Source organism: Rhinolophus sinicus, chromosome 18 (genome assembly GCF_057876585.1).
Source record: "Rhinolophus sinicus isolate RSI-liver-muscle chromosome 18, RSI-T2T, whole genome shotgun sequence".
Taxonomy (NCBI): Eukaryota; Metazoa; Chordata; class Mammalia; order Chiroptera; family Rhinolophidae; genus Rhinolophus; species Rhinolophus sinicus.
This window is the reverse complement of record NC_142518.1, coordinates 91208485-91234345: the sequence shown is the minus strand read 5'-3', so window position 1 is coordinate 91234345 and position 25861 is coordinate 91208485. Positions and strand designations below refer to the sequence as shown.

The window sequence follows — 25861 nt, the reverse complement described above, 5'->3', positions numbered from 1 at the left end:
TTTGAAAACCCTAAAAGAGAAAATAGAGTTATGGCTAAATTTAACCAGTTTTTCGCTTATTGACAATAAAAATTATCCACATCTGCCAAGTAAAACCATCTCTCTAATCTCATGATTTAGAAACAAAATACAAAAATTATTAAAGTAAACAAATTGTTATTTTTTTAAAGCACAAAATTCAAGAATTCCAATCAGGTCTTGAAAACAGTTTTTGCTCTTTGTGACATTTAATCTATCTACACTGATGGATCCAGTGGGACAATCCGTGAAGGTTAGCTGAGTTCCCTTCTACTCTCAACCCTGTAACCCTTCTCAAGGCGGGCAGTGACACATGAGGCTGGTCTCACCTCCACTGCAGGTGTCACAAAGGAAGGGCAGAACATACTCTTGGTTTTTAGGTTACTATTTACTGTCTCAGTCCAACGGTGTAAGACAGAAAGATTTAGGGAAGAACGCTTGCTGTTAGGTTACTCATCCCATCCCTCCACCCTAATAGATAAGAGTCTCAGAACTGAGAAGGAGGCACATAGGAAAAGAGAACCTAGAAGCTGGGGTCTTGTGGTCATGACAAGGGGGAAGCAGCACTGAATGGCAGTAGGGACCGTGCCATTAGAGGCCTGATGAGGAGTTGGCCACTTTAATGGATGGCAGCAGAAAGGGATGACAGGATGGCTGTACATCTCAGTGAAGGCCAGTGCAGAATATCGTAAAAGTCCAAGAAATGGACAACTCCTCCCCAACACTGCTATTTCAGTCTTACAAAAACTCTGGAGTTCAAAATCAACACGAGGGTCATGAAAGAAGGAGAGGGTGACCCTAAATCTGATTGAGTTTAATCATGAAATCACGCACGCGCGTGCGCACACACACACACACACACACACACACATACAACCAACATTGAATTGACTAAGTTTATGGGCATGAGTCTAGGCTGTTTTCTGCTCTCAATGGTGCCTTTAGAAAGAAACTGAACCCTGCTATAGGCAGTGTAAGCTCCAGAACCTTTCTGTCTTGCTAGGATGGCTGTATTCCTAGTACCTGCCATCTAACATAGTAGTTATTCAGTAGGTATCTGTGGAATGTATGACTATTCCTTACAGAAAATAATGTATGATTTAGAATTTTCCTGAGGATGTTAAGCATCAAAACAAGTTGCAGCGTGGGGGGGGGGACGTTGGGAGATGCTGCTTTAATCAATTTGACTATTTGATTTCTGAGTTCTTGATCACATGCTGCTTATTCTTACTTCCATCTCCTTAATGCTGTCTTTTCCCCAAACCTCCTCTACCAACTGTGCTGGCTGGAATCTTCTCTATTCTTCAATGCTCACCTCAAATGGTCCTTCCTCTATGAAGCTTTTCTCCTTTCACTTCTCAGCTGGAAAAGAACACTCCCTCTTCTGAACAACAGTGTCTCTGTGTACCTCTTATAGAACTTCTTGGAACTTCTCAAGGTCTGTTTTGTATCACATTGTTACAGAATGAACAAGCACATGATGAGCTCTGATCATTCTTATCTTCGCTCCCCCCCAATCTTCTCAGCGCGTTATAGTTACACTTTTTAAAGTAAATGTTTATAAAACATTTATTTATATTTCCCTACAGTATGCCTGCATTTTCCTTCTTTTAATGTGCAGTATACACACACACATACACACACACACACACACACATACACACACACACACACAGAGTTTAACAAATGATTGTTAATGCCTATGTAACCTTCATCCAGGTCACAAAATCGAACATTGTTAGCTTTTTGGAAAACACCCCCAAACTAGGCACCTCTCTCTCTGACCATCCCTTATTCTCCCACCCAGAATTAAACCAGGGCTGGTATTGAGCCAGCATACTCTGATGATGTATAAAAGCTTCTGTCTCTTTGGATTGGTCAAGAATTGAGTCACACTGATTGTTAACCTTTATTGAAGATCATCCCTTAGGACATAACCACTATCTTGAATTCCTTGATAATTATTTATTTGCTTTTCTTTATAGTCTTATCACTTTGAATGCAACCATAAATACTGTTGCCTGCTTTTGAACTTTATATGAATGGCACGATACAGTATGCATTCTTTTATATCTTGCTTATTTCACTCAGTATTACCGTATGTCATGCGTGTAGTCATATATAGCTGCCATATTCATTGATGTGTAATACTCCATCATATGAATATATCACAGTTCATTCCTTCTCCTATTGATGGACATTTGGGTGACTTCCTGTATTTGGTTATTATAAACAAAAGCTGCTATGAACATTTTTATGCATATCTTTTGGTGCATATATGAATGATTTTCTCTGGGGTATATTATCCTAGTGGAATTACTGGTTCAAAGGTGTTGCAGGTTGGGCTCTCCAGAAGCAAAAGCTGAGATGGAGTGTTGACTACAAGATGTTTATCAGAGACCCAAACTCATGAATGGAAGGCAGAGGAAGTACAATTGTCCAGAGGGAGAGGATGAGCTGCGATACAAGTCTGATAAAGCTTGGGTCAGCTTGACATGAAGCTGAGCAAGTAATGCCCATCAGTGTGTTATGCGTCAGGCCTCTCTCATTTCCACTTCTGCTTTGTTCATTCACTTTAGGAACAGCATGACCTTGAGCAAAGCAACTCTGTGCAGCTAAGGCAAACTCTCAAGGAGCTGGCAGCTGGAGGCTATCTATTGACGGCATTCCCCGTATTTGCACAAAATGGCCTTCCTTAAAGGAGAATCTGGGTGGCACATCTTCGTTTCTCTACCACAATAAGACACATATGTGTTTAACTCTAGTAAACAATGCCAAACTGGTTTTCATAGTGGTGGTACAATTTATACTCTCACGTGTACTATGTGAGAGTACCCATTGCTTCCCACCCTCACCAATGCTTGGTATTGTTAATCTTTAAAAAATTTTGGCCATTCTAGTGGATGTGGAGCAGTAGCTCACTATGGCTTTAATTTGCAGTTCCCTGACGACTATCAAGGTTAAACACCTTCTCATGTGTTTATTGCTTTATGTCTCCCCCCCCCCACACACACACACACTTGTGTATGTTTTCTTTCTCAGATAATGAGTCTCTTTCAGGTGGGGTCAGCAAACACAGTCTGATGCCAATTTCTGTATGCCCTTGACCTAAGAATGGCTTTTATATTTTTAAATTGTTGAAAAAAATCAAAAGAGGAATAATATTTCATTATATGAAATTCAAATTTCAGTGTCCATAAATAAAATTTTACTGTAACCTGGCCATGCTCATGTGTTTACCTATTGTCTATGGCTGCTTTCATGCTATAGCAGCAGAGCTTAGTCATTGTGACAAAGACCTTACAGTCTACAAACCTGAAATATTCACTATCTGGCCCTTTACAGAAAAAGTTTGCTGATCCCTGTTCTAAGTCACTTGTTCTAAAGTGTGGTCCCCGGACCAGCAGCATCAGCATCACCCGGGAACTTGTTAAAAAGGCAAATTCCTAGCCACACCCCAAATCTGTTGATTCAGAAACTCTGGGAGTAAGGTGAGCCATCTGTGTTTTAACAAGCCCTCCAAGTGATGCTGATGTGTTCAAGTCTGAGACCACTGGTCTAGCCTCAGGACAAGGACCTAATCCATTTTCTTTGCAAGCCACTATAGTCCTTGATATCTTGTTCTACACAGCTGTAAAAGAGCCTGAAAAGTGTTCTATATTTGTCTTGTTGATGATAGCCATTCTGACTGGGGTGAGGTGATATCTCATTGTGGTTTTGATTTGCATTTCTCTGAGGATTAGTGATGTTGAGCATCTTTTCATATGTCTATTGGCCAACTGTCTATGTCCTTTTTGCAGAAATGTCTATTCAGGTCCTCTGCCCATTTTTTAATTGGATCATTTGTTTTTCATTTTCATTGTTGTTGTTGTTGTTGTTGAGTTGTACGAGTTCCTTATTCCTTATATATTTTGGATATTAGCCCCTTATCAGAGGTCTTGTTTGCAAAAATCTTCTCCATTCGGTTGGTTGCCTCTTTATTTTGTGAATGGTTTCTTTTGCTGTGCAGAAATGTTTTAGTTTGACATAGTCCCATTCATTTATTTTAGCTTTTACTTATCTTGCCTTTGAGGTCAAATTCATAAAATCCTCTTTGAATCCAAGGTCCACAGGTTTAGTACCTATGTTTTCTCCTATACAGTTTATTTTTTCAGGTCTTATGTTTAGGTCTTTGATCCATTTTGAGTTAATTTTGGTATATGGTGACAGATGGAAACAATCAGTGTCCTTTGATAGACGATTGGATAAAGATTTGGTTTAAATACACAATGGAATACTACTCTGCCATAAGAAAAGATGAAATCGTGCCATTTGAGACAACATGGATGGATCTTCAGATTATTATGCTAAGCGAAATAAATCAGACAAAGTGGCGAACCATATGATTTCACTGATATGTGGGATATAAAACTGAAAGCAACAAAGGAACAAGACAAAGAAACAAAAACTGATAGACATAGACAATAGTTTAGTGGTTACCAGAGGGTAAGGGGGAAGGGGTGGTAGATGAGGGTAAACAGAGTCAAATATATGGTGATGGAGGGAGAAATGACTCTGGGTGGTGAACACACAATGTGATATATAGATGATGTATTGTTGTACACTTAAAACCTATATAATTTTACTAACCATTGTCACCCCAACAAACTTTAATTTAAAAAAAAAGTGTTCTATGAATATATTATTATACATGTGAAACCTGGCCCAAATGGACACATAGGGCAAAATTAAAGGAGGAAAAGTGAGAGAAACCACAGAAGGCAACATAAAATCTGAAGGGTATGTGTGGAGGATGGAGGACTCAATGTAGCTACGGAGCCAGTCCCTGGACCCCCTTTCCTCTATCTCATTTTATGTAGTCTTTTAACAAAGATGAATCAGATATGCTCCCTGTCCTCAAAGAGGTCACAGTCTAAGTAGAGAAGTGTTCTGTCCCTCTTTTTCCTCATTTACTGCCTTTCTTCAGACCTTACTTTTGAGAAAGTGTAATTGCACCAAATTGCTGACCTTAATATATAAAAATGAACGAGAAAATTAACTTGGCAAACAACAGTTCTCTGCCTTATTCCCGCTTTAGTTTAGGATTGACTTCCAGAATGACTTTCTCATCTCCTGGCATTTTCCTTGGCTCAGTCTGTAGCTCAAAGTATCACCTTGCTTTTTTTCTTTTTGTTAACTACCATCTATTGAGTGCATATTACATGCCAAGACCATGCTAAATGTTTTACATATACTTTTACATTAAATCCTCATAAAGCCACTTTGAGTTACCGTGTTTCCCCGAAAATAAGACCTAGCCGGACAATCAGCTCTAATGTGTCTTTTGGAGCAAAAAATAATATAAGACTGGGTATTATATTATATTATATTATATAGGACCCGGTCTTATTTTACTATAAGTAAATTTTTATTGTCTGGCTAGGTCTTATTTTTGGGGAAACACGGTAGGTATCTATTTTACAGATGCAAGTCTGAGGTTCAGAGAGGTTAAATAATTTGGTAGAATTGGAATGTCAAGTCTTGTTGATTCTAGGGCCCAAGCTGGTAATAATTGTGCTATTCTGCTTCTAATAATATTCATCATTTGCAATATTGCAAGACAATGGCAAGCCAAATTCAGATTATTTAGCATGTGTTTCATGTCTTAGGGCATACATAGGTGTGTAGAATTTCAGGGTGGGAGATACTTAAAAATCAGCTATATCTTTTTCCTGAGCTAGATTTTATATGACAATTTTTCGAAGTAGAAAAATCCTTTAACATGCAACTTCAGGTAACATTATCATAAATAACACAGTAATTTATATTTCTTCTGTTACATCACACATTAAATAACTGCATTATCTTTTCAGTATGAAATTGTTCTTTTCTTTTCTTTTTTTTGACTCTACCTACTTGCTCCTTCTACTCCTTCCTTCTGTTAGGGATTATTTCAACCAGTCTATTTTTGAGCACTATTTTTGAATCATCTTTTAAAATGTGTTTTATTTCTTATATAAGTATAAATACCTTAATCAAAGAAAATTAATAGAAAAGCAAAAATATGAAAAAAGTCACTCATAATCCTACTACCTTGCTTTAACTACTCTTAATATTTGGAGTAGAACCTTCCAGACATTTTCCTTTGTAGAAATTCATTTACGTAAATATGAATAGTTTCTTTTTTGCAAAAATAGGATCATTCTATTTTGTTTGCCTGTTTTCACTCAACAATATATTAAGAGCATATTTTCATGTCAACAGATATATATTTACAAAATCATTCATAATGACTGCATAGTGTTCCACTTCTGAATGTACAGCACATTATTTGGTCAAACAATTCTTCTTTGACATCTAAGTTGTTTCTGTTAAGTTTTCCAGCTCCCTGCACTCTCACTGTTCTGAGTCCCATTACTATTCCAAGAATTTACTTTGGATACATGCAAGAATCCCAAATTATTCTCCAACTTCCACCTTATAATAACTTCTATGTAGAGCTAAATAAATTATCTGGCCATGCATATTACCAGAGCCTTAAGAGTGACAATATCTCCTTATAAACTCAGAGGGAACAGCATAGAGAGGAATGGTAAAAATATTTCTCAGTCATTTTTTCAATACAATTTCTACTGTCAAGGAGGAAGCCCCATAAAGAATAAAGAGCTTAATAAAGTGAGGTGAAAAAAGGAGGTCTGGAGCCAGACAGTCTGTGATTTGAATCTGGCTTCTGTCACTCACTAGCTGTGGGATCTTAGATGAGTTATTTGGCCTCTATAAGTCTCTGTTTTCTGATCTGTAAAATAGGGATAATAACATTTATTTCATAAAATTACTAGGAGGATTAGTAATATCATACATAAAGAATCTAGCAGAATGCCTGACACAATAGTGGGTGCTCAAAAAACGGTAGACGTACACAAGCTATTATCATTACTTTTTCCTTAACAGAGCACTGAGGACGTACCACATTTTCAAAAATGACACTATCATGAATGTCTTTAAAAAGAATGGTGAGAAAGGCTTGCTGATATGAACAGAATGGTTACTACCAAGATACTGTGAACAGAATCCTTTGTATCAGCTTCTGGAGAACATTGATCAGTGGGATGGCAATGTAGTTTTAAGTCATACTGTGGTTTCAATGATAAATTTCAGATACAGGACAAGAAAAGAAACACCAAGCCCTTGACCTTGTCTTTATGAATTTAATAAAAGTATTTAATACTTTTATGCATTCTGATAGCTACTAAACAAGTTTGGTTATGCAAAAATGGCTATTGGATAACTACTACAATATTCATAATCTGACAAAATGGATGTATTGTTCAGTAGACTAGGATTCATTTTGAGGTTCCCAAATATGGCCCCAAGGTTCTCTATAAAGGTATGCTTTGTTCTCCAATCTCAATGGAGTAGAACAATTAAAGATCATTTCAAATGAAAAGACAATAAGGGAAAATAGTAGCAGATAGAGCAAGGTGTTGAGAAGGATCAGAAACAAGGTGGCTCTTGTTGAACAAAGTCTACAGATCATGAATTTTAGGCAGATTTGCAAACAATGATAGCACATGCTCTGTAAATAGCAGCTGTTGCCACAAGCCAAAGGGCAATATTTACATGAATCCTGTGGCAAGGTCTATGGACCAAGCCTTGACCTTTCCAGCCAAACTCATATACTTCGTAGCACTTTCAGCTGTGTCACCTTGAAAAAAGGAAGGATCACATTAAACATAGATGGAAAATTGCCAATGTACAAATATGTTCTGTCCCCTAAATTAATTTCTAAATTATTTTTTGAAACTTGGAACACATGTTCCCATAGAAAAGGTGTGATAAAGGGATGTGAGCTTCCCAGACTTCCTCACAAAAGTGCATTTAGCCCACGATGTAACTGAAATACTGTGCATTGGCCATGGGAACTACAATGGAACAAAGTACCCTTGCAAGCAGGAACACATCAATACACAACAAATATTTCTTGAACCTTTCCCCTTGAAACCCCAAGCAATGAAAGGGGAATTCTATCCTCCCATAGCTGCAGTTTGGTGAAAAAGGAATCCTTCACTGCCCTTGCCTGGAAGGGTCCTTCTCTAGTCAGGTGGATGCATGCACTGCAGCATCTCTCTATTTCAGTGCTTCTTGAACTTTCTCACCGAATAACCCTTAATGAATGAGGAGCTTGAACAGGTAGTGGGGAAGGGGTAGGATGTCTAACTGAAAATCTCAAGCTTTTATTTGGAGACATGTCAGACTCTGCAGTTCATTCCTTAATACATCTGTATATTTTAATAGAAAAAGAATCGTATTTCAAACACCTTTTGACTAAAGTTGATGCTCCAGAAATAGGAACCATCTTTATACTGATACTTTCTATACCTGTTGGATAGTATACATGTGTACTTCAGGATGACAAACGTGGGCACTGGGGGAGAAATCTGAAGTACATGAGAACATAATGAAAGTAAAATCAGAGCAAATCTAGCTAGCACCACCAGCCTCTCCTCTCCTCTCTCAGTGGCACATTCCTTCAATCACCAGTGTCTTGCTCTTTGCCTTTTTTCCTCTGTTCAAAACCAGTCCCAGGACAGGATCCCACACTCATTCACACTAAAGTGCAAATGACCAATAGGAGCTAAAATGTCACAAGATTTTCGCATATTAAGAATCACAACTTTAAAACACAAAGGAATTTAGGGTATTATCCCCAGGAAAGGGGGATATATTGGGAGGGGGCAACTGTGTGCCTTCCTGCTATTTGCAGAAATCACACTTGATTTCAGATTGGTAATTTAGGAAGGTGTGTTGAGGGAAATTAATCATAATTTCTTTACACTTTGTATATGTTTCGTTTTGGAAATTGTAGGTTTTGTGATCATTGTTTTCTATATGTTTTGCTACCTTTTGTTCCTTATGACTGAATTTTTAAAACTAGGATGTAAATCTTCCCGTTGTTGATCAAAATAAATGGTGAGGAGAAATAGAAAAGATAATATTTAATAGTTGGCATTTAGCGATTTTTGCACCTTTTACGAAAAGCTTTTATATCCATGATTATGCACATTATTGGTATTGAATTACTACTAAATAATAACAAGGATACAAATAGAACACGTACCAAAAAAATCACAGTAATTCAATCCAAGTACTTATATTAGGTACTTACCATGAGTTGCCCCAGGTTCCGTGGGGACTTTGACTTTTCCCCCAGGATTTTTAAAATTTAGTGGTGATAGCAAAAGAAGGACTACGGTACCTTGGCTATCTGAGAAGTATCATTGAAAAGAGAGCACATATACACAAAACCTAAGAGTCATGCTTTGCCTTGTAAGTGAATGCAGCTGCAATCGGGATTCAAGGAGTGTTTTCCTTCTGCAGAATTTATGAAGGTGGGAATTGCACCACCAATACCCCTTGGACCTGGGAAAGGGCAGTCCCCAGAAGGGTTCTGGGCTTTGCAAATGGTGAGAAAGACCTTCTATAATACAGTTATAAGCAGAGGAAAAGTTCTTTGTGCAAGAGATGAAAGCACCCCGAAGTACAAAGAGCAGATTTAAGGGAAAGAGGATTCCTTGTGCACACATCTGCGAGGGGAGCTCAGGCTGACTGTTGGGGGCGTGTGGGAAAGGAGATTTGTAGGGGGCCACGGGCTGTGGGTTCCCGCCTCCGCCCCAGTCCGCGCCCCATACTCAGGCAACAGTTGGTCGTGCGGGGCCAGCTCAGGCTCTGGGTGGGGAGGGGGAGTCTCGCGATCGTTGGGGGGGGGAGGAAGAGGGGAGGGTGACGGGGGGAGGCCATGACGTAGGGTGGGTGGACGGAAGTGGGGCAGGGTTGAGGGTTATTTAAAGGGGGGGCCGAGCGAAGGGGTTGGAAGCAGAGTGATTCCCCACCCCTGTTCCGTCTAGCTCTTTCCAGTGCAGCCACTGTCGCCGCCCAGGAATCCTCGTCCCTCTCCTCTTTCCCGCTCCAACGCCATGGAGCAGGACACCGCTGCAGTGGCAGCCACCGTGGCAGCCGCTGATGCGACCGCCACAATCGTGGTCGTAGACGACGAGCAGCCGGGGCCGTCCACCTCGAAGGGGGAGGGAGCGGCGGCCGCAGCCACCGAAGCCACCGTGGCCACGGAGAAGGGCGAGAAGAAGAAGGAGGTAAATCGGAAAGGGGTGTGTGTGGGGTGGACAAATTCTGTGTCCGGCCCCTCGGAGGGGCGCAAACCCTGACCTTTCGGCGCCGACAGGTACCGGCGAGCTCTGCGGGGATGGGGGCTGCGGACGCGCGGAGTGGGGGTGGCGGAACAGTCTAGCATTCGCTCCCCTCCCCCTTTCCTTCTCGCAGCCTGGAGGGCGGGGGCGGGGCTGGGGCGCGGGCGCGGGCACGGCGTTGGGTGCAGGGTGCCCGTTATCTCGGGGCTTGGGGACATGGGATCTGGGGAGCCCCTCGACAGCCCCCAACCCCCTTCACATTCCCGGAACTGGGGTAACGCGCGGGGTGGGGGATGGGGCCGTGCAGGAACCAGCCTCCGCCTTCCCTCTCCTCTCCCCCCCCTTCCCGTCGGCCTCTGCCTGGGAAATCTGGGCCCTTCAATCCCACACTCGCGCAGAAGGGGTTTTGCTGGGGCTTTTTTTTTTTTTTTAAATTTGAATTTCAAGGTGCCGGTGGTTGGGTGGCGGAGGACGATAGGAGAGACCTTTATTGCTTTAATTGGCAATGTTGGTCTTTTGGGTGTCAGGAAAGAAAAAAAATCCCTTGTTCATTGGGTCCCCGCCTGCTAAGGCGGGGGTGTCACCCCGACAAAATGAGCTCTCTGCGTCGTACCCCGTCCCCCCAGTTCAAACCCCCAACTGAGAAAGCGAGGACGCTTGCTTAGGAAAATTTCCGACGTGTGCATCCTCACCCTCTCCTGCCCCGCCCCCGACGGTATAGTGTTTCACTCTAGGGACACCTAAAATTGTCCCCCAATCCGGCCCCAAGCCTTTTCATGCTTCCGCCTCCCTCTCCTAGTGGGCGCTGTTGGCTCCTGGACACATGCATGTTAAAAAAAAAAAATATTTTTAACCAAGCTTCGCCAGCATGAGCTGCTGCTAACGTGCATAAGGGGACCACTCAGACACCTATTAAAGCCAAATCCAGAAAATATGTATTATCTCCATAAGGTAAATTTTGTATGGATCCAGACATACAAATAAAACTATGAAACATCGCAAAATTGAGATAAAAATAGGATGGGGCATAAGGATTTTTGATGTATACTAAAATTGTAGAACGGATCATTTATGGGTGCACTTTTCTTCCATTTACAATAGACATATCACAATTAAAAAAACGGTAGGTAAGTAAAATTCTGCGTTCGAGATCTCAAGTGGCTTTGTCTGAATCATTATGAGACTATACGACCAAATGAAAAGCTTTTGAGGGAAATTAACACCTTTTGCTGTGAATTGGAGTAATTTTAAATTCAGTAGTTGTTTAAGTGTTTTACTGTTACATGGTTGACTAAACAAAGATAATTGTAGTGCTAAGTGTAAACCGTAGAAAACATACACGTTTTAAGACCCATGCGGTACTTGGATCGGTAAGACAACATTGATGATTAAAGTTGGGCCAGATACCAAGTGTCAATATAAATCAAATGTTTGGAAATTCAGAAACGTGTCTAGGTGCATTTTAATCCCCTGACTGGGCAAATATAAGTGCTAAACTGTCTTTTGTATGGCAGTAAAGGTTGTTGAATTTCCAGGTTGGATACATTTTTTTGAATTGTGAAAAGAATGGGAATCAATTTAAAAAAACATATAAAATAAACACTGAGTTGATAACATATATATTCACGAACCCTGTAGCCTTATCAGAAATTGCCTTAATAATAGTGCCTCATTTGTCCACTCAGCATAGTTCCCTATGAGGTGCTGCATGACAGGAACTTTCTGGATATCTGAAGTTTACTGCTTTGGTCATTGCATCTTTTTTTATTTTTAACTTTTCTTTAAAAACTAAATAGTACAAAACATCTACTTAAGTTTTTTTTTATTTGTACCATTCCTTCGAATAAAGTGATTTGGTATCTCCCCAAAACCCCTAAATATATTGCACACTACCTTGACTCCTTAAATGGTATATTAAAAGTGCAGATTAACCTTTTCCTCATACCCATCAGTTATTGTAATCTTGACAGTGATACAAAAGCACTTGAGATCTAGGAGGTTGTTTTCCCTAAATTAAGTAACCACCTCCCAGACACTTCCTGTATTGTGTTGATTTTTAAATCTCTCAGTCTCCTCCCTCAAATGTCGGGCTATTAACTATCACTTTTAAATACTTCATCTACTTTCATCAGAAAGAATTTGTTTATGATGAAGGACATTGATGTAACAACATCACAAAATCATTTAAAACAACTGTAAAACACAAAACTATAAGTCATACAGCAGGGAGAGGGAAATAATTACCGCTGAACACCAAGGAGAAGGGATGTGCTATGGTAGAACTCACATTTGAATCCTGGGCTTTTACCAGCCCGTCTTGCTGTTGACAGTATGCCTTCCTTCTAGTGGTTTTCTCATGTCATTTGCTGCTGCTGCTGGCTGCTTTTATTCTCTGGTATGGGAAGTCAGACTATCAAACTTGGTAGAATTACATATCAAATTAAAATAGGCACTGAATGAGCATTTTCATGATATATAAAGTAGATGAGATTTAGTCGATTGACTTGTGATATTTAGCTACAGAAAGGTATTTTTGCTTACTTTCTGGTTCTTAAACGTATTTGGTTTGTGATTGTTGGATAACCTAACTCTGTGAGGTTATCTGGAAACTGGAGTTGGTATTTTTGGTACTAAAAACGTCAAGAAAAAGGTCATGGTCTTTAAGACAGGGCATCTTGATGACCTTGCACTACATTTTCATGGCATCTAGATTACTAGATGATAAAATCCATAAGGGATTTATTAGAATATCATAGTCACCTTTATCTTTTCTGGTATGAGAAGTGTATTTTTGAAAACATGTATACAAATGAGAAGCTTTAGAGGGTAGGTTTAAAATTCCTTGTGGAAGATAGTGCCAATTAAGTAATTACAGCTTTAAATAGCACTGCTCAAGATTAAGAATTTTAGTTAGCATATAATTAAAATTTTATATTTTACCACAAGGTAATCAAAAAAGTAATGAGTAAATTGTTTTTCTAATATTAAAGCTTTAAATTTTTTAAGTCTCATGTTATTAGATATACACTTTGTGTATATGAGATAAGTAATTTTCACTGTTTTGAAACTTGAAAACTAGATTTCATGTAGCTTTTCAAGGAATGATACAGAGATGGGTTTTGTCACCCAATTTTCCTTTACTTGTTGCTTTGATAATAAAATAGCATCTATAGTATATGTGACAGTTTGAAAGTGTGGAATTGAGGGGATTTTTAGCAGTTTTCTATTCTCATCCATCCAGGATTACATTCAAAACATCCCACATAGATGATATGTACACATGGGAGGCTGTAAATCAAGACGGCTATTATTTGGGTTAAGAATAACTGAACAATATCAGATCAGTGCTCCAAAGTAGAACCCTGACCAGAGCCAAATTCCATGATCTTGGTTTGGATTTCGTCAAAATAGAAATTTTAATAAATGTTGGAAAATATATACATTAACTATTGGAGCCATGCTTTCCTATGTTTAAGATCACATTCTGTTGATTTATGATTTAAGTTTTCAGGAACATGTTGACAAAAGCCATGATAAAATGGACATAATTTCTTTAGTTTACACAAACAGATTTGTATTTCGATTTGTGCAAAGTCTGTGTTAAAACTGAAATACTCTCAGCTTTGGTACTGATGGGTAGATTTGTGTTTTTGTTTTATAGCTTGATTCCTTACAGGGAAGGACGTGTAGTCTATATGTCTATTTATATTTACAAGTACAAGCTTGTCTTTATAAAGGATAGGATGCCTGAGAGAAGCCCCCAGATAATTTCAGTATTTTTAAGTAGCTGATTTGTTAATTTTCACTAAATTACAGCTTTTTAAATACCAAAGGTTAATAGTTAATAGCCCTGACAAACTGCTTCTGCAAACTATTTATATAATAGAAATAGTTAAAATAGTTTTCTTCCCAGTTGGAGAAAATTAACATAAGCCAAAAGTTTGAAACTACTGTTTTATTATTTTAAATATAAATGGTCACACTGCATTACCTAAAGAAGTTTGAATGTTCTGATTAGAATATGGAAACAATAAAAAAGTGTCTTTTTCAGGAACAGAAACCATACTCTTTTCTTGTTAAACTCTGACTTGCTTCCATTACATAAAGAAGTGTTTCTGAGTGTTAATATTTACTTTCCTTGAATTCTTTGGTTTGTAATTGATAATATTGGTATATTCTAGATTTTAAATCTCCAATCAGTGATTACACACTTTCTTATGCTTTGAATTAAAAATAGGCAATTAATGTTTCTCTGGCTTTCATAATTCTTCAGATATTTTTTTATTGGACCTCAGGTGTACAGAAATGGATACATCGTAAGCCTTGATTTATGACATGCTGTCATCGCTGGTCCATGCATGACCCATGTTATTTATTTAGTATTTAGTTACTTTTTACTTTCTTCAAATGAGAATATTGACCACTTTTAAGACCTTGCTTTGTAATTTGATGATTTATATTCTTTGAAATTCTAGAAAACTGTTTCTCCATTTCAACTCAAACTTGCTGCTAAAGCTTCTAAATCTGAAAAGGAAATGGACCCAGAATATGAAGAGAAAATGGTAAATATATTCTTGGGTAGGATAGTGAATACCATAGTTGATTGTTATAGAAGAGATGTGAAAGATTAAAAAATACCTATGTACGTATAATGAATACACAATTGTAGATTTTAGAATTGGAAAGTAATTTAATATATAATCCATCATAATAGATTTTTGTTGAATAAATGAATCTCCTTATTTTCACATGATGAAATAAAAAATCAGAGAAACTATATGGGTTAATTGGGACCAGAAGCCACATCTCTTCATTTTTGTTCAGTGTTCTTTATACCCCATAGTAAGGTGTTTTGTGCTAGAAATGTTTTATCCACTAAGTGAAAATATCAGTAGCAATATCAGTATGGCTGAAAGAAAGCAGGTCACAAAGCCAGACTGATGTTTTTTTGTCTGTCTCTCCTTGCTTTGGATATATGAATGAATGCTATACATTATGAAACTTGTAATATGGTAATGTTTTCTTGAGGGAAGGTTATTTGCCCAGTGCATTAAAATATTACATGTTTAACTAGCATAACCTTAGTTATGCGCACCTATTGCTTTGCTACACATTTAATTATTTAATTTTTTTGTCACTAAAATCCATATTTTAGCTTTAATTTAACTAAATTTTTATGTCTTGGGATTTTTCACGACCAGTGAATTTGGTTAATTCAAAAAAGAAATTAACAGGTAGTTGGAACTGAGTTTTTGTTGTTGTTGAGGGGTTATCTTCGCAGTAATAATTGAAAAATAAGTAGAGATGAAGTACGTTTTTCGGTTGTTCATTGTGATTTTACAAAACTCCATTCCTTAATGTTTAAGGCCACATCTAATGTAGACAGTTAATGTTTTAACAACTCTAAAAACAACATTCCAGTGAGGATAACATAAAATGGAAAGGTTTTGGCCTCCTTCCAGCTACTGGTCTGAATATATCTGTCTAATTCTTGTATTTATGTTAATGAACTCTTGTAAGTTTCTGGTGTTATTAATTATGCATCCTTAACTAGCAATCAAATGTCCTCTACTCTGTGCTCAGAAAGTGACTGGGAATCAAAAAAAAAACTTCATTGTTTCCTAACCTGATGTATATGCATGTTTTGATTTTTTAAGATTTTTATAGAGAAAGAAGTTTTACTGCATTTATATGGTATAATTATGACCTTTTACAATTTATTGAGAAATTATGTATCAATTTTCAGTTGTTAATATATATTAACTATTTCATGTGTGTGTGTGTGTGTGTGTGTGTATGTGTTTGTGTTTGTATTTTCCCCCAAATGCTCACTTTATGGAGAAACTGTATATACTGTTAGCATAAAATGTGATTTTTCAGATCGCTGTAATTGATGAGAGAAATGTTTGTTACACTATTGTACCATGACATCAAAAATACAGTGAGGCAAGATGATACTGTATTCTAAGATTTCTGTTATTTCTAGATGCAGCTTGAAAATTCTTAAGAGTTTAGTTTATGGTATATATATATATATATATATATATATATATATATATATATATATCATAGTTAATTTATATTTCTATATTTGGGGTACATTATATATTATGATACTTAATTTTGTTAACTGTTTAGGAAAAGAAAATCATTGTGGTTTGGAAAGTGGATTTATTTTTCCACTCCGACTCTTTAAGCAGGGTACTTCTTATGGAGGCATTAAGTCTGGCATATCACTTGGCTTCTATTCAAACTATCTGAAAATACTATTTTCAAATTCTGCTACCTACTAGTTGTGGAAGCTTGAGCAATTTACTTACTCTCTGCATCTCAATTTTATCATCAGTAAAATGGAGATAATACTAGGACCTGTCTCATAGGTTTATTAAGAGAATTAAATAGGATAGTATGTTTAAAGCTTAGAACGTAGTACAGATTAAGTACAATATACTCGTGTTTGTTTAGTAATTTTGAATTAATAAAAAGGAAAATCATTGCTTTTAATTTTGTTTTGTAAATTAGAAAGCAGACCGAGCAAAGAGATTTGAATTTTTACTGAAGCAGACAGAACTTTTTGCACATTTCATTCAACCTTCAGCACAGAAATCTCCAACATCTCCTCTGAACATGAAATTGGGACGTCCTCAAATAAAGAAGGATGACAAGCAGAGCTTAATTTCTGCTGGAGAGTATGTTGGCATCTCTCTATCTACTTTCTTCCTTCTTTCCTTTCCTTTCTTCCTCCTATCCCCCCTTCTCCCTCCCCTCATACACTTCTCTCTTCATTTATTCTAATTGTCTGTGCAGATATGTTTTGTAGGTAGTAATGCATTTTTTTCTCGCTAGCAGTCAATCAGTAAAAATGTAGGCTGGTTTTACCAACTTCTAAGCAAGACCCTAAATAACTCATTGCTGTTTTCATAAAAGATATTAGCAATGTATACTGACTTAATTGACACCTTAGCATTTGGGTTGAATATGGAGGTGTTTCTTTCTTCATCTCAGCTACCGCCACAGACGCACGGAACAAGAAGAAGATGAAGAGCTACTCTCAGAGAGTCGTAAAACATCTAATATGTGTGTTAGATTTGAGGTGTCACCTTCATGTAAGTACTTCATCATGTTGGTGTTTTTCCTTTCGATTTGGTTTTAGAAAAATTTTACTTGATTTTATTAATGAAAGTATGAGATGTCATTGATTTTTTTTTTCCAGATGTGAAAGGGGGACCACTGAGAGATTATCAGATTCGAGGACTGAACTGGTTGATTTCTTTGTATGAAAATGGAGTCAATGGTATTTTGGCCGATGAAATGGTAAGTAGTTGGTAGCCAAAAATGCATTTTCACTCATCAATTTTTATGTAAATTTGAAAACCAGAGCTGAACTACCCCCTTGAGGCCTGGGGGATAATTGCTTTATTTAGTTATTATGATGTAAAAGGCATTTGTAAAGTCTAGATTTGTTTCTTTAAGTAACCTATAGAACATACACTTTTACTGGCTGCAAAATTCTTACTGAGTTTTCCTTAAATCGTATTTAAAAAACCCTTGTACTTTTGTTTTTATTTGCATTTTGGCTTCTAGGAAGCTCAGACACAAAATGAATGCCCAAATGGAACATCTGTGTAATTTTCAATGGTCTGCTCATTTTGTCCTTTGTGCCTTTTCCTATTCTTTGCCTTCTAGTCTTACTTTCTTGGTCCCTCTTTATTTCTATTTTACCATTAATTTATGTTTCATGTTTTCGTTGTAGGCCACCTGAAACATGTTTTCATTTTTGGCTACCTGAAATCGTTTTGGGAATGAGGCGGGTATATAAACCAAACACTAAATGAACGAATAAACCAAACAATAAAGATTTATGCAGGCATGAATAAATGTAAATGCCTCCATGTGTGAGAAGTCATAAAGTGAATAGATAGACAAAAGAACAAAACAGTAAAGAGCAAAGTTGAGTTTTGGCAGTTGAGTGCCAGGTGGGGGTCAGGAAGTAAGCCAATGATACATAAATAAAAAGATCAAAGAGAAAAAAAAGCCTTTTAAGATGATAATTCAGCAGATCCAGGTAGTATAGGAAGGCCTAGATTGATATTTTAAGACCACATAAATACGATGAGAGTTAGAGGTCGGGGGAGTTCTAGATCTTTATGACCCACTGATATTCATATTTATGTGACTCCTCTTGGCTGCAGCCTGTCTAAACATGAAAGAGCTAAAGATCCTTCATATTGAATTTATGCTGACAGCAGATATGGTTTGATTACTGACAAAGGGAAAGATACTTTAAGGAGTATAGAAAATTTGGGGGGAAAAATCAAGAAAAAAACTAAAAGTAAGTTGTAATTCTGCTACTTAGAAATAACCACAGTTAACATTTGGGCATATTTCTTTTTAGCCTTTTTCCTTCAGGTGTATTTATTTTGCATAGTTGAGATAATATTTTGTATATAATTAGGTATTCTGATTTCTTCACATTCGTATTTTCCACATACTTAAACCTTTTTTGTAAAAATAATTGTTAATGACTGCATAATAATTAATCTTAAGGAAGTACTGTTATTTATCTTCTCCCTTATTGCTGGTCATTTGGATTGGTTGATGTATTGTGTGTGTGTGTGTGTGTGTGTGTGTACACACATAGATATATACATGTATATATATACAGGTAGTGTAGTGTACATGTAGTGTGTATTGGTTGGTATCTATGTCTATATCTATAGTATGTATGGTATATAATAATGTTGTTATAAGCACTCTTGTAATTTAGTTATCCCGTACGTCTCAGATTATTTCCATTAAAAAAATATTCCTAGAAGTGGAATTTCTTGGTGAAGGAGTAAACATTTTAAGCTTTTGATGCATAAGCTTTTAATGCATAGCATTCATAAAACCCATCTCATTAAGTGAAATGTCAGATAGGATAAACCCTATAAAAGTAGCTTTAAGTTTAGGTTTATGAAAGAAAATACATACTTTGCATAGGGATAAAGCCAGAAACTATTTTAAAAGGCGATGCAGCATAGGATATTGTTCCCTTACCCATGAGTTAGTGCTGGGTTCATAGGTGTTAAATATATTATTTTTAAAAGTCCACTGGACTAGGTAATCTCTAATGTCCTTTCGGGCTGCAAAATTCTTTTATGTTTTGTTGTTTTGTGGTTCTTTAGGTCTTCAGTGGTGTGAGATACACATGTAGAGCCATATGTCCCTTGAGTCTGAATATTTCATGGCTGGGCTATAGTAATGTTGGGGACAATGGGAAAGAAAGACTGGTATCTGAGTAGGTTGGTACATGAAATGTGTTTTGTGAAATACACACTCAAAATTCATAATTTTGCAACTAGTAGAAAAAATTATATAGCAGATAACTTGCTTCTTTAGGAGTAAAAGTCTAAATAGAAAGTTGCTTTGTTGAGCAACTTTTTAACTGCAAGTTTTTGGTTTCCTTTTTTTATCTTTCTTCCTTTTTTCCTTCCTTCCTTCCTTCCTTCCTTCCTTCCTTCCTTCCTTCCTTCCTTCCTTCCTTTCTTATAACAGTAAGTATTGAATTGGAATGGTTATTCACTTTAAAAAAGAAAAATCTTTTAACTTTTCCCTATGTGAGATATTTGGCAAATATCTTTTGTAATGTTGCTTCTAACAAAATGTTTCATTAAAAAAGAAATTATGGATTTTTTTTTCCTTGTAATGATAATGCAGGGTCTTGGTAAGACATTACAAACAATTGCTTTGCTTGGTTACCTGAAACATTACCGAAACATTCCTGGACCTCACATGGTTTTAGTTCCAAAGTCTACTTTACACAACTGGATGAATGAATTTAAACGATGGGTCCCATCTCTCCGTGTTATTTGTTTCGTCGGAGACAAGGATGCGAGAGTAAGTGAGAAACAGGTTTTAAAAGGCAATCAAGAATAACATCATTTCTGTGTTAAGTTGGATACTATTGCCATAAAAGTCATTTAATTAAGTTGACTACTACTGCTAAATAACACTTAAGTTTACAGTATGTTAGGCTCTGTTGTAAGTGCTTTTTATATATTTCATTCTCATAACACTCCTGTGTAGTAGATGTGTTACCTATTAATAAACAGACAATCCATTATTTTTATTTGCATTTACTTTTTTTAAATATAAGCACACTTTGTATTTATTTTTATTTTTTAAGTTTTTTATTGGGGAATATTGGGGAACACTGTGTTTCTCCAGGGCCCATCAGCTCCAAGTTGTTGTCTTGTCCTTCAATCTAGTTGTGGAGGGCGCAGCTCAGCTCCAAGTCCCGTTGTTGTTTTCAATCATTAGTTGCAGGGGCGCAGCCCACCATCCCATGTGGGAATTGAACCAGCAACCTTGATGTTGAGAGCTCTCCCTAATCAACTGAGCCATCTGGCTGCCCATCCTGAAGCTCAAACTTGTCTTCAATCTAGTTGTGGAGGGCATAGCTCACTGGTCTATGTGGGAATCGAACCAGCAACCCTGTTGTTCAGAGCTCATGCTCTAACCAGCTGAGCCATCTGGCCGCCCCTGTATTTACTTTTAACTAGCTCATTAACCAAAGTATTTTTGAATTAAACTTTTAAGTGACTTTTTATTTAAAAACTTACTTTATTGACAGTGTATCTTATTAGTGACTCTATCATTTGTACTATTTTGACACCAGAAACGTGTAAATTTGCAAGACTTAAAATGTTTTATGTTGAAGGTTTTGACTTTTGACTTTGACTTGTATACATGCATACACATGTGCATACACACATGAATGGAACCTTTTCTATTTGTACAGAGAGGCTTTTCTTTGTGTTTATGCATAGGCAACAGCTTTCAGCTTTGGTCTTTGAATAGAAAAGTATGTGTTTGCATATATTCTTAGATAATATTAGAAACTCTGGGCTCTTATTTAAATTAGCCATTTGTCAATCTGTAGGCTACAATTATTTTAGGACCATAGAATTAATTTAAAAATAAATATGCAAAAATACTAAAATGAATAATTAGCTTAGAAAGCATATTATTAAACTTTGTCTTTATTTTGCCTCCAGAGAGCATCGTTTACAGTATAAAGATTTATTCTATTTTACATAGTTAGGTAGTTTATCAAAATATATCCTCAAAAAAATGGCAGCATGTTGAATTCTGTAATTTTATTTTTATCATTTTGCTTGAAGAAAAATTACTTAAATGTATTTTAATTTAACATATGAATAATTTAAACATTGGAATATTGAGCTCATAAATTTAGAATTACAAGCTTGGTTCTGCCCTATGCCTAATATTTCCCAGTAGCAGATTAGTCACTTAGAAGTCTTTCTGATCACTACTATTATTTAATGTAATGCCACTCCTTACAAAACTTTGTATTTCTAAAATACTGACTTTTGCTGAAATGATTTCTTGAAGATCATAAGGAAAATAAATACTTAGGTTTGTGTTTTCATTACGTCTCAGTAAAAATACATGTCAGTGGTTTTCAACTATATTGAATCCAAGGGTTTTATGAAGTATATAAGTATTTCATGACTTTTAAAGAGAGTGGATATATTTAATTTGTTGCTACCCTATCTTTACCCCATGGGAGATTGGGATTCTTCTGGTAACTTCAAAAGGTTCTTATTTGAAAGCCAGCCTCCAAAATCAGTGTTTTTCAAATTGCCACTCGTTAGTAGGTTGGGAATTAATCTTAGTGGTTAGTGACAACAATTTTTTAAAACACTGCGATAGAGGAGAATAAGAAATAGAGTGTTTTATGCATAGTAAGGATGCATATTGCTTCCTTCTGTATATATACACTTTAACATGTATGTGTATACTGGATTGCAACCTAAAAATTATTAATTACATAACGAGTATTCCATATTCAACACCTAGACATTGATGTTGGTTTGCATAGAGAAAATCCAGACCATTATGTATACATTTGAAGCTTGGTACCTCATGGGATGGATATATTGGGTCTTTCTGGTTTCCTGGCCTTCTGTAAACATGAGGTCAGTATTTAGTAATGAAAAATTGGTATGATCTACAATAGGTATTTAAATCGAGTTGGGAAATTGTTAGAGATATTCCTGATCCTGTCTGATGCTAATGTAGTCTTGAAGTATATTAAGTTGTGACCCCTTCCTTTTCCATTCCAGATCAAAGATCATGGACATGGAAATAGGAGATCTGGTTTTAGTTCTGGCTTTGTTACTGACTGTGCGATATTGCATGAATCTTGAAGGGCCTTAATTTTGTCACCTATAAAATGAGAAGTTTTGGGTTATGTGATCTTTAGTGTTCTGTCAAGATATTTAAATCTATCAAGTGCTTCACAAATTTCAAAGCAGAGCTAATTTAAATTTAAAATATGCATACATTCCATGAACCTGTAAGAGGAATCATTAAACTGAATGTTTCACAAAATCAAACATGGATACAATGATTGCAGGACCGAATGGCGTCTGGCACCCTGGATCTCTTTGTCTCCAATCCCTAATGTCATAATTTTTAAATATGACCACTTCCCAGGTGCAACTGAGATCTCTACAAAGGCTGTTTTTCCTGTCCTCTACTTCCGTTCAGGCAACCTTTTTATACATAGTGGGCACTCAGTGAATATTTATTGAAAGAGTTCACAGTGTTTTGGTGCATAACTATGAATTTATGAAGTAACGACTTTTCAGTGAACAGTTAATTTTATTTATGCACTGTAATTTCAGATTTATAATACTAATCAGCTCCTTCTCAAATACAGGTTTTGCTGCTCCCTGTTAACTCCGTGGTTTTATTTTGACCCATAACATCTGGAATTCAGTTCATACAAGTTAAAAATGCTCTCAGTCAACTTGGCTACCATGTTGGCCACTGTCTGCAAAGATTTAAAAATAGTTTCAAATAGTCTCACGGTTTTAAATAGACTCCTGTGCTAAATAGAGCAAATCCCCTTTATGAAATCACATTCATAGCCTCATAACAACATCAGCAAGTTCACCAAAAAATGAGTAGGCTTTTATGACCCTTTAACAAGGAATATGACTTGAATCGACTAGAAACTAAGGAACATCCAAGAGATTGCAAAAGGTTGGACTCACTCATGCATACTGAGTTCTTTCCATTTGTTGAAACTGTATCATGTTGGTACTGCTTGGATCTTGGCAAAAATATGGTATTCAGAAAGCAGTTACTTTGCCCATGTCCTTTTGGACCCCTTGTGGTCTGAAGAGAGAGCCTAGTAATTTAGTAATCTGGTGATACGAACTTCTCCAGTTCATTCAATATGCTGTACTCATTTAAGGGAAGCCTTTGCTTCTCTTTTGTTAATGAATATATTAGCATGTCATCCTGATAATTGACCACAAAGGTATCTTTTGGGCCGTAGTTTTCCTATCTTTAAAATGGATGAGATCAGGTGATTCCCAGGGTCTCTTAGAATTCTTAATTCTTGATGCTTTAAATGTATGATCATCTTGTCGCCATACTCTAATATAAGGAACTTTGTTTTGCATTAGGCTGCTTTTATTCGTGATGAAATGATGCCAGGAGAGTGGGATGTTTGTGTTACTTCTTATGAGATGATAATTAAAGAAAAATCTGTATTTAAAAAGTTTCATTGGCGATACCTAGTTATTGATGAGGCTCACAGAATAAAGAATGAAAAATCTAAGGTAAGCCAGTTCTCAATATCTTTATTAAAGTTTGCTTTTAACTGTTACATCTGTTTATGTCTCTGTATTCAAAATAAAAAACTAATGGATGATTGTGATTTTATTCGTGGCATGTGAATGAAAATCAGTTTTTAAAATGGTTTTAAAATGTAAATTAATGAATATAAGACACATGAAAATTGAGCATAATTTTTAATGTAATAAAAATTAGGTGTTCGTTTGCTATACCTGTTATAGCCTAATTCTGTTATACTACAGTATTTTAATGTTTTGGTAATATTTGGAGTGCAAATGTCATTTGCATTTATTTTTTATTGAGAAGCTACCTGATGTGTATTCATATGGATTAGAAAAATTCATTTCCTGGAATTATCTGACTTGTGTGAATTAGAGTGTGGTGTTAACATTGAAAAATATCAATATTTCTTGCCATTCAACTCCATCAACAGTAGGAAAAGCATCAATTATTATGATGAACCTCTCTTTGGATCACTGGGCTACTTTGGGAGAAACAGGGACAGAACTGGAGCAAAACCACCAGGTGGATCATACTAATTTCAAATTGGAACTAATACCTGATAAGAAGGACGCATGTTAGAGAATAATTGTTTATTTAAGAGAATTATAAAAATGTGCATTTTTATTGATTAGATTACTGTTCTTTTATACCTTGTGTGCTTTCATTTTTGTGGTAGTATATTCAGAAAATTGTAAGTTATCAGGGAAAATGGGCTTAACTCTGGTGCTTAAAAATTGTGGCCAGGCCAAGTTAGAACTTGGCTAAGTATGTATATGAACATAATTGACAGGGTGAAGGAGATATTATTGGGTAAAGTGACTAGAGTGAATTCCATGGAGCTCTGACTGTTTCTGTGGACCCAAAATGGAAAAAAAACATTTTTTTTTGAAGTGGGGGAAGGGTCTCAGGTATGACTATGATCTGCATTCTTGTAAGTGTAGAAATGTCTAGAATATATTGTTCAGTTGTGCTTTACTGTGGCAAGGTCACCTGAACTAGGATATTTTTCCATAGAAAATTAATTTTCAAGTTTTGTTTTATTCAAAAAATGTTTTGGTTGGATAAAGAACTGAATGTTGAGTATTCTAATAAATAAAACAATGTTAAAATAACTATTATTTTTCTAGCTTTCAGAGATTGTTCGTGAATTCAAGTCAACTAACCGCTTGCTCCTTACTGGAACACCTTTGCAGAATAACCTGCATGAACTCTGGGCATTACTCAACTTTTTATTGCCTGATGTCTTTAATTCTGCAGATGTAAGTTTAAGTCATACATTTTAAGTATAATTTTTCTATGTTGACATATTTTTTCAAAGTATAGAATGTAGATTGAAATTTATAGTTCTTTTTCATTTTTAATTTCTTATCTGTGTGTTTTGGTTTTCTCAGAAAAGAGCTCTTAAGTACAAATTTTTTCATATGGGGCTATTTAGAGAAATCATGTTTTCTTTCTTTGAGATCATCCTGCCTGTTAAACTTTGCCTATATCACACTGCTAGAACTTATGAGATAGGCTGAGTTCAGAGTAGTATGAGGTCTGACCATTAAGTTCAAGAATCATCCTTGAAAAAGTGCTATATACCTCACTGCTGACTATCACTATGGTCACCTTCGAAGTACTCCCCTGGGGAAGCTATGCACTGATGCCAGTGCCTAGTCCACCCTTCAAAGCAATTTTGGAACTCTTTTTTCTGGAATGGCCATCAGAGCTATCATCGTATTATCCCTGATGTCCTGAATGTCATCACAATGTCTTCCTTTCAATATTTACGTTATGTTTGGTAAAGAAAGAAGTCATTGGGGGCCAGATCAGGTAAGTAGGGAGGGTGTTCCAATAAAGATATTTGTCTACTGGCTAAAAACTCCCTCACAGCCCATGCCTTGTGAGCTGGTGCATTGTCGTGATGCAAGAGCCATGAATTGTTGGTGAAAAGTTCAGGTTGTCTAACTTTCTCACACAGCCTTTTCAGCACTTCCAGATAGTAAACTTGGTTAACTGTT

General features: G+C 36.5%; 1 protein-coding gene across 9 annotated transcripts in view; it reads left to right on the top strand.

Moving 5' to 3' along the window:
- The first annotated feature begins 9779 nt into the window (after window positions 1-9779).
- The window catches only part of SMARCA1 (SNF2 related chromatin remodeling ATPase 1), a 116942-nt gene continuing 100860 nt past the window's right edge, over window positions 9780-25861 (top strand). For 7 of the 9 annotated variants that reach the window (XM_019719814.3, XM_019719817.3, XM_074323498.2 and 4 more), the window contains exons 1-8: window positions 9794-10145; window positions 14675-14761; window positions 16722-16888; window positions 17205-17305; window positions 17413-17513; window positions 19899-20078; window positions 23684-23839; window positions 24986-25117. In XM_019719814.3, coding sequence (XP_019575373.2) covers window positions 9972-10145; window positions 14675-14761; window positions 16722-16888; window positions 17205-17305; window positions 17413-17513; window positions 19899-20078; window positions 23684-23839; window positions 24986-25117 — 1098 coding nt within the window. In that variant the 5' untranslated portion in view covers window positions 9794-9971. Of the gene's footprint in view, window positions 10146-14674; window positions 14762-16721; window positions 16889-17204; window positions 17306-17412; window positions 17514-19898; window positions 20079-23683; window positions 23840-24985; window positions 25118-25861 lie in introns of all 9 variants that reach the window. The other 2 variants (XM_019719815.3, XM_074323497.2) reach the window with 1 other exon arrangement.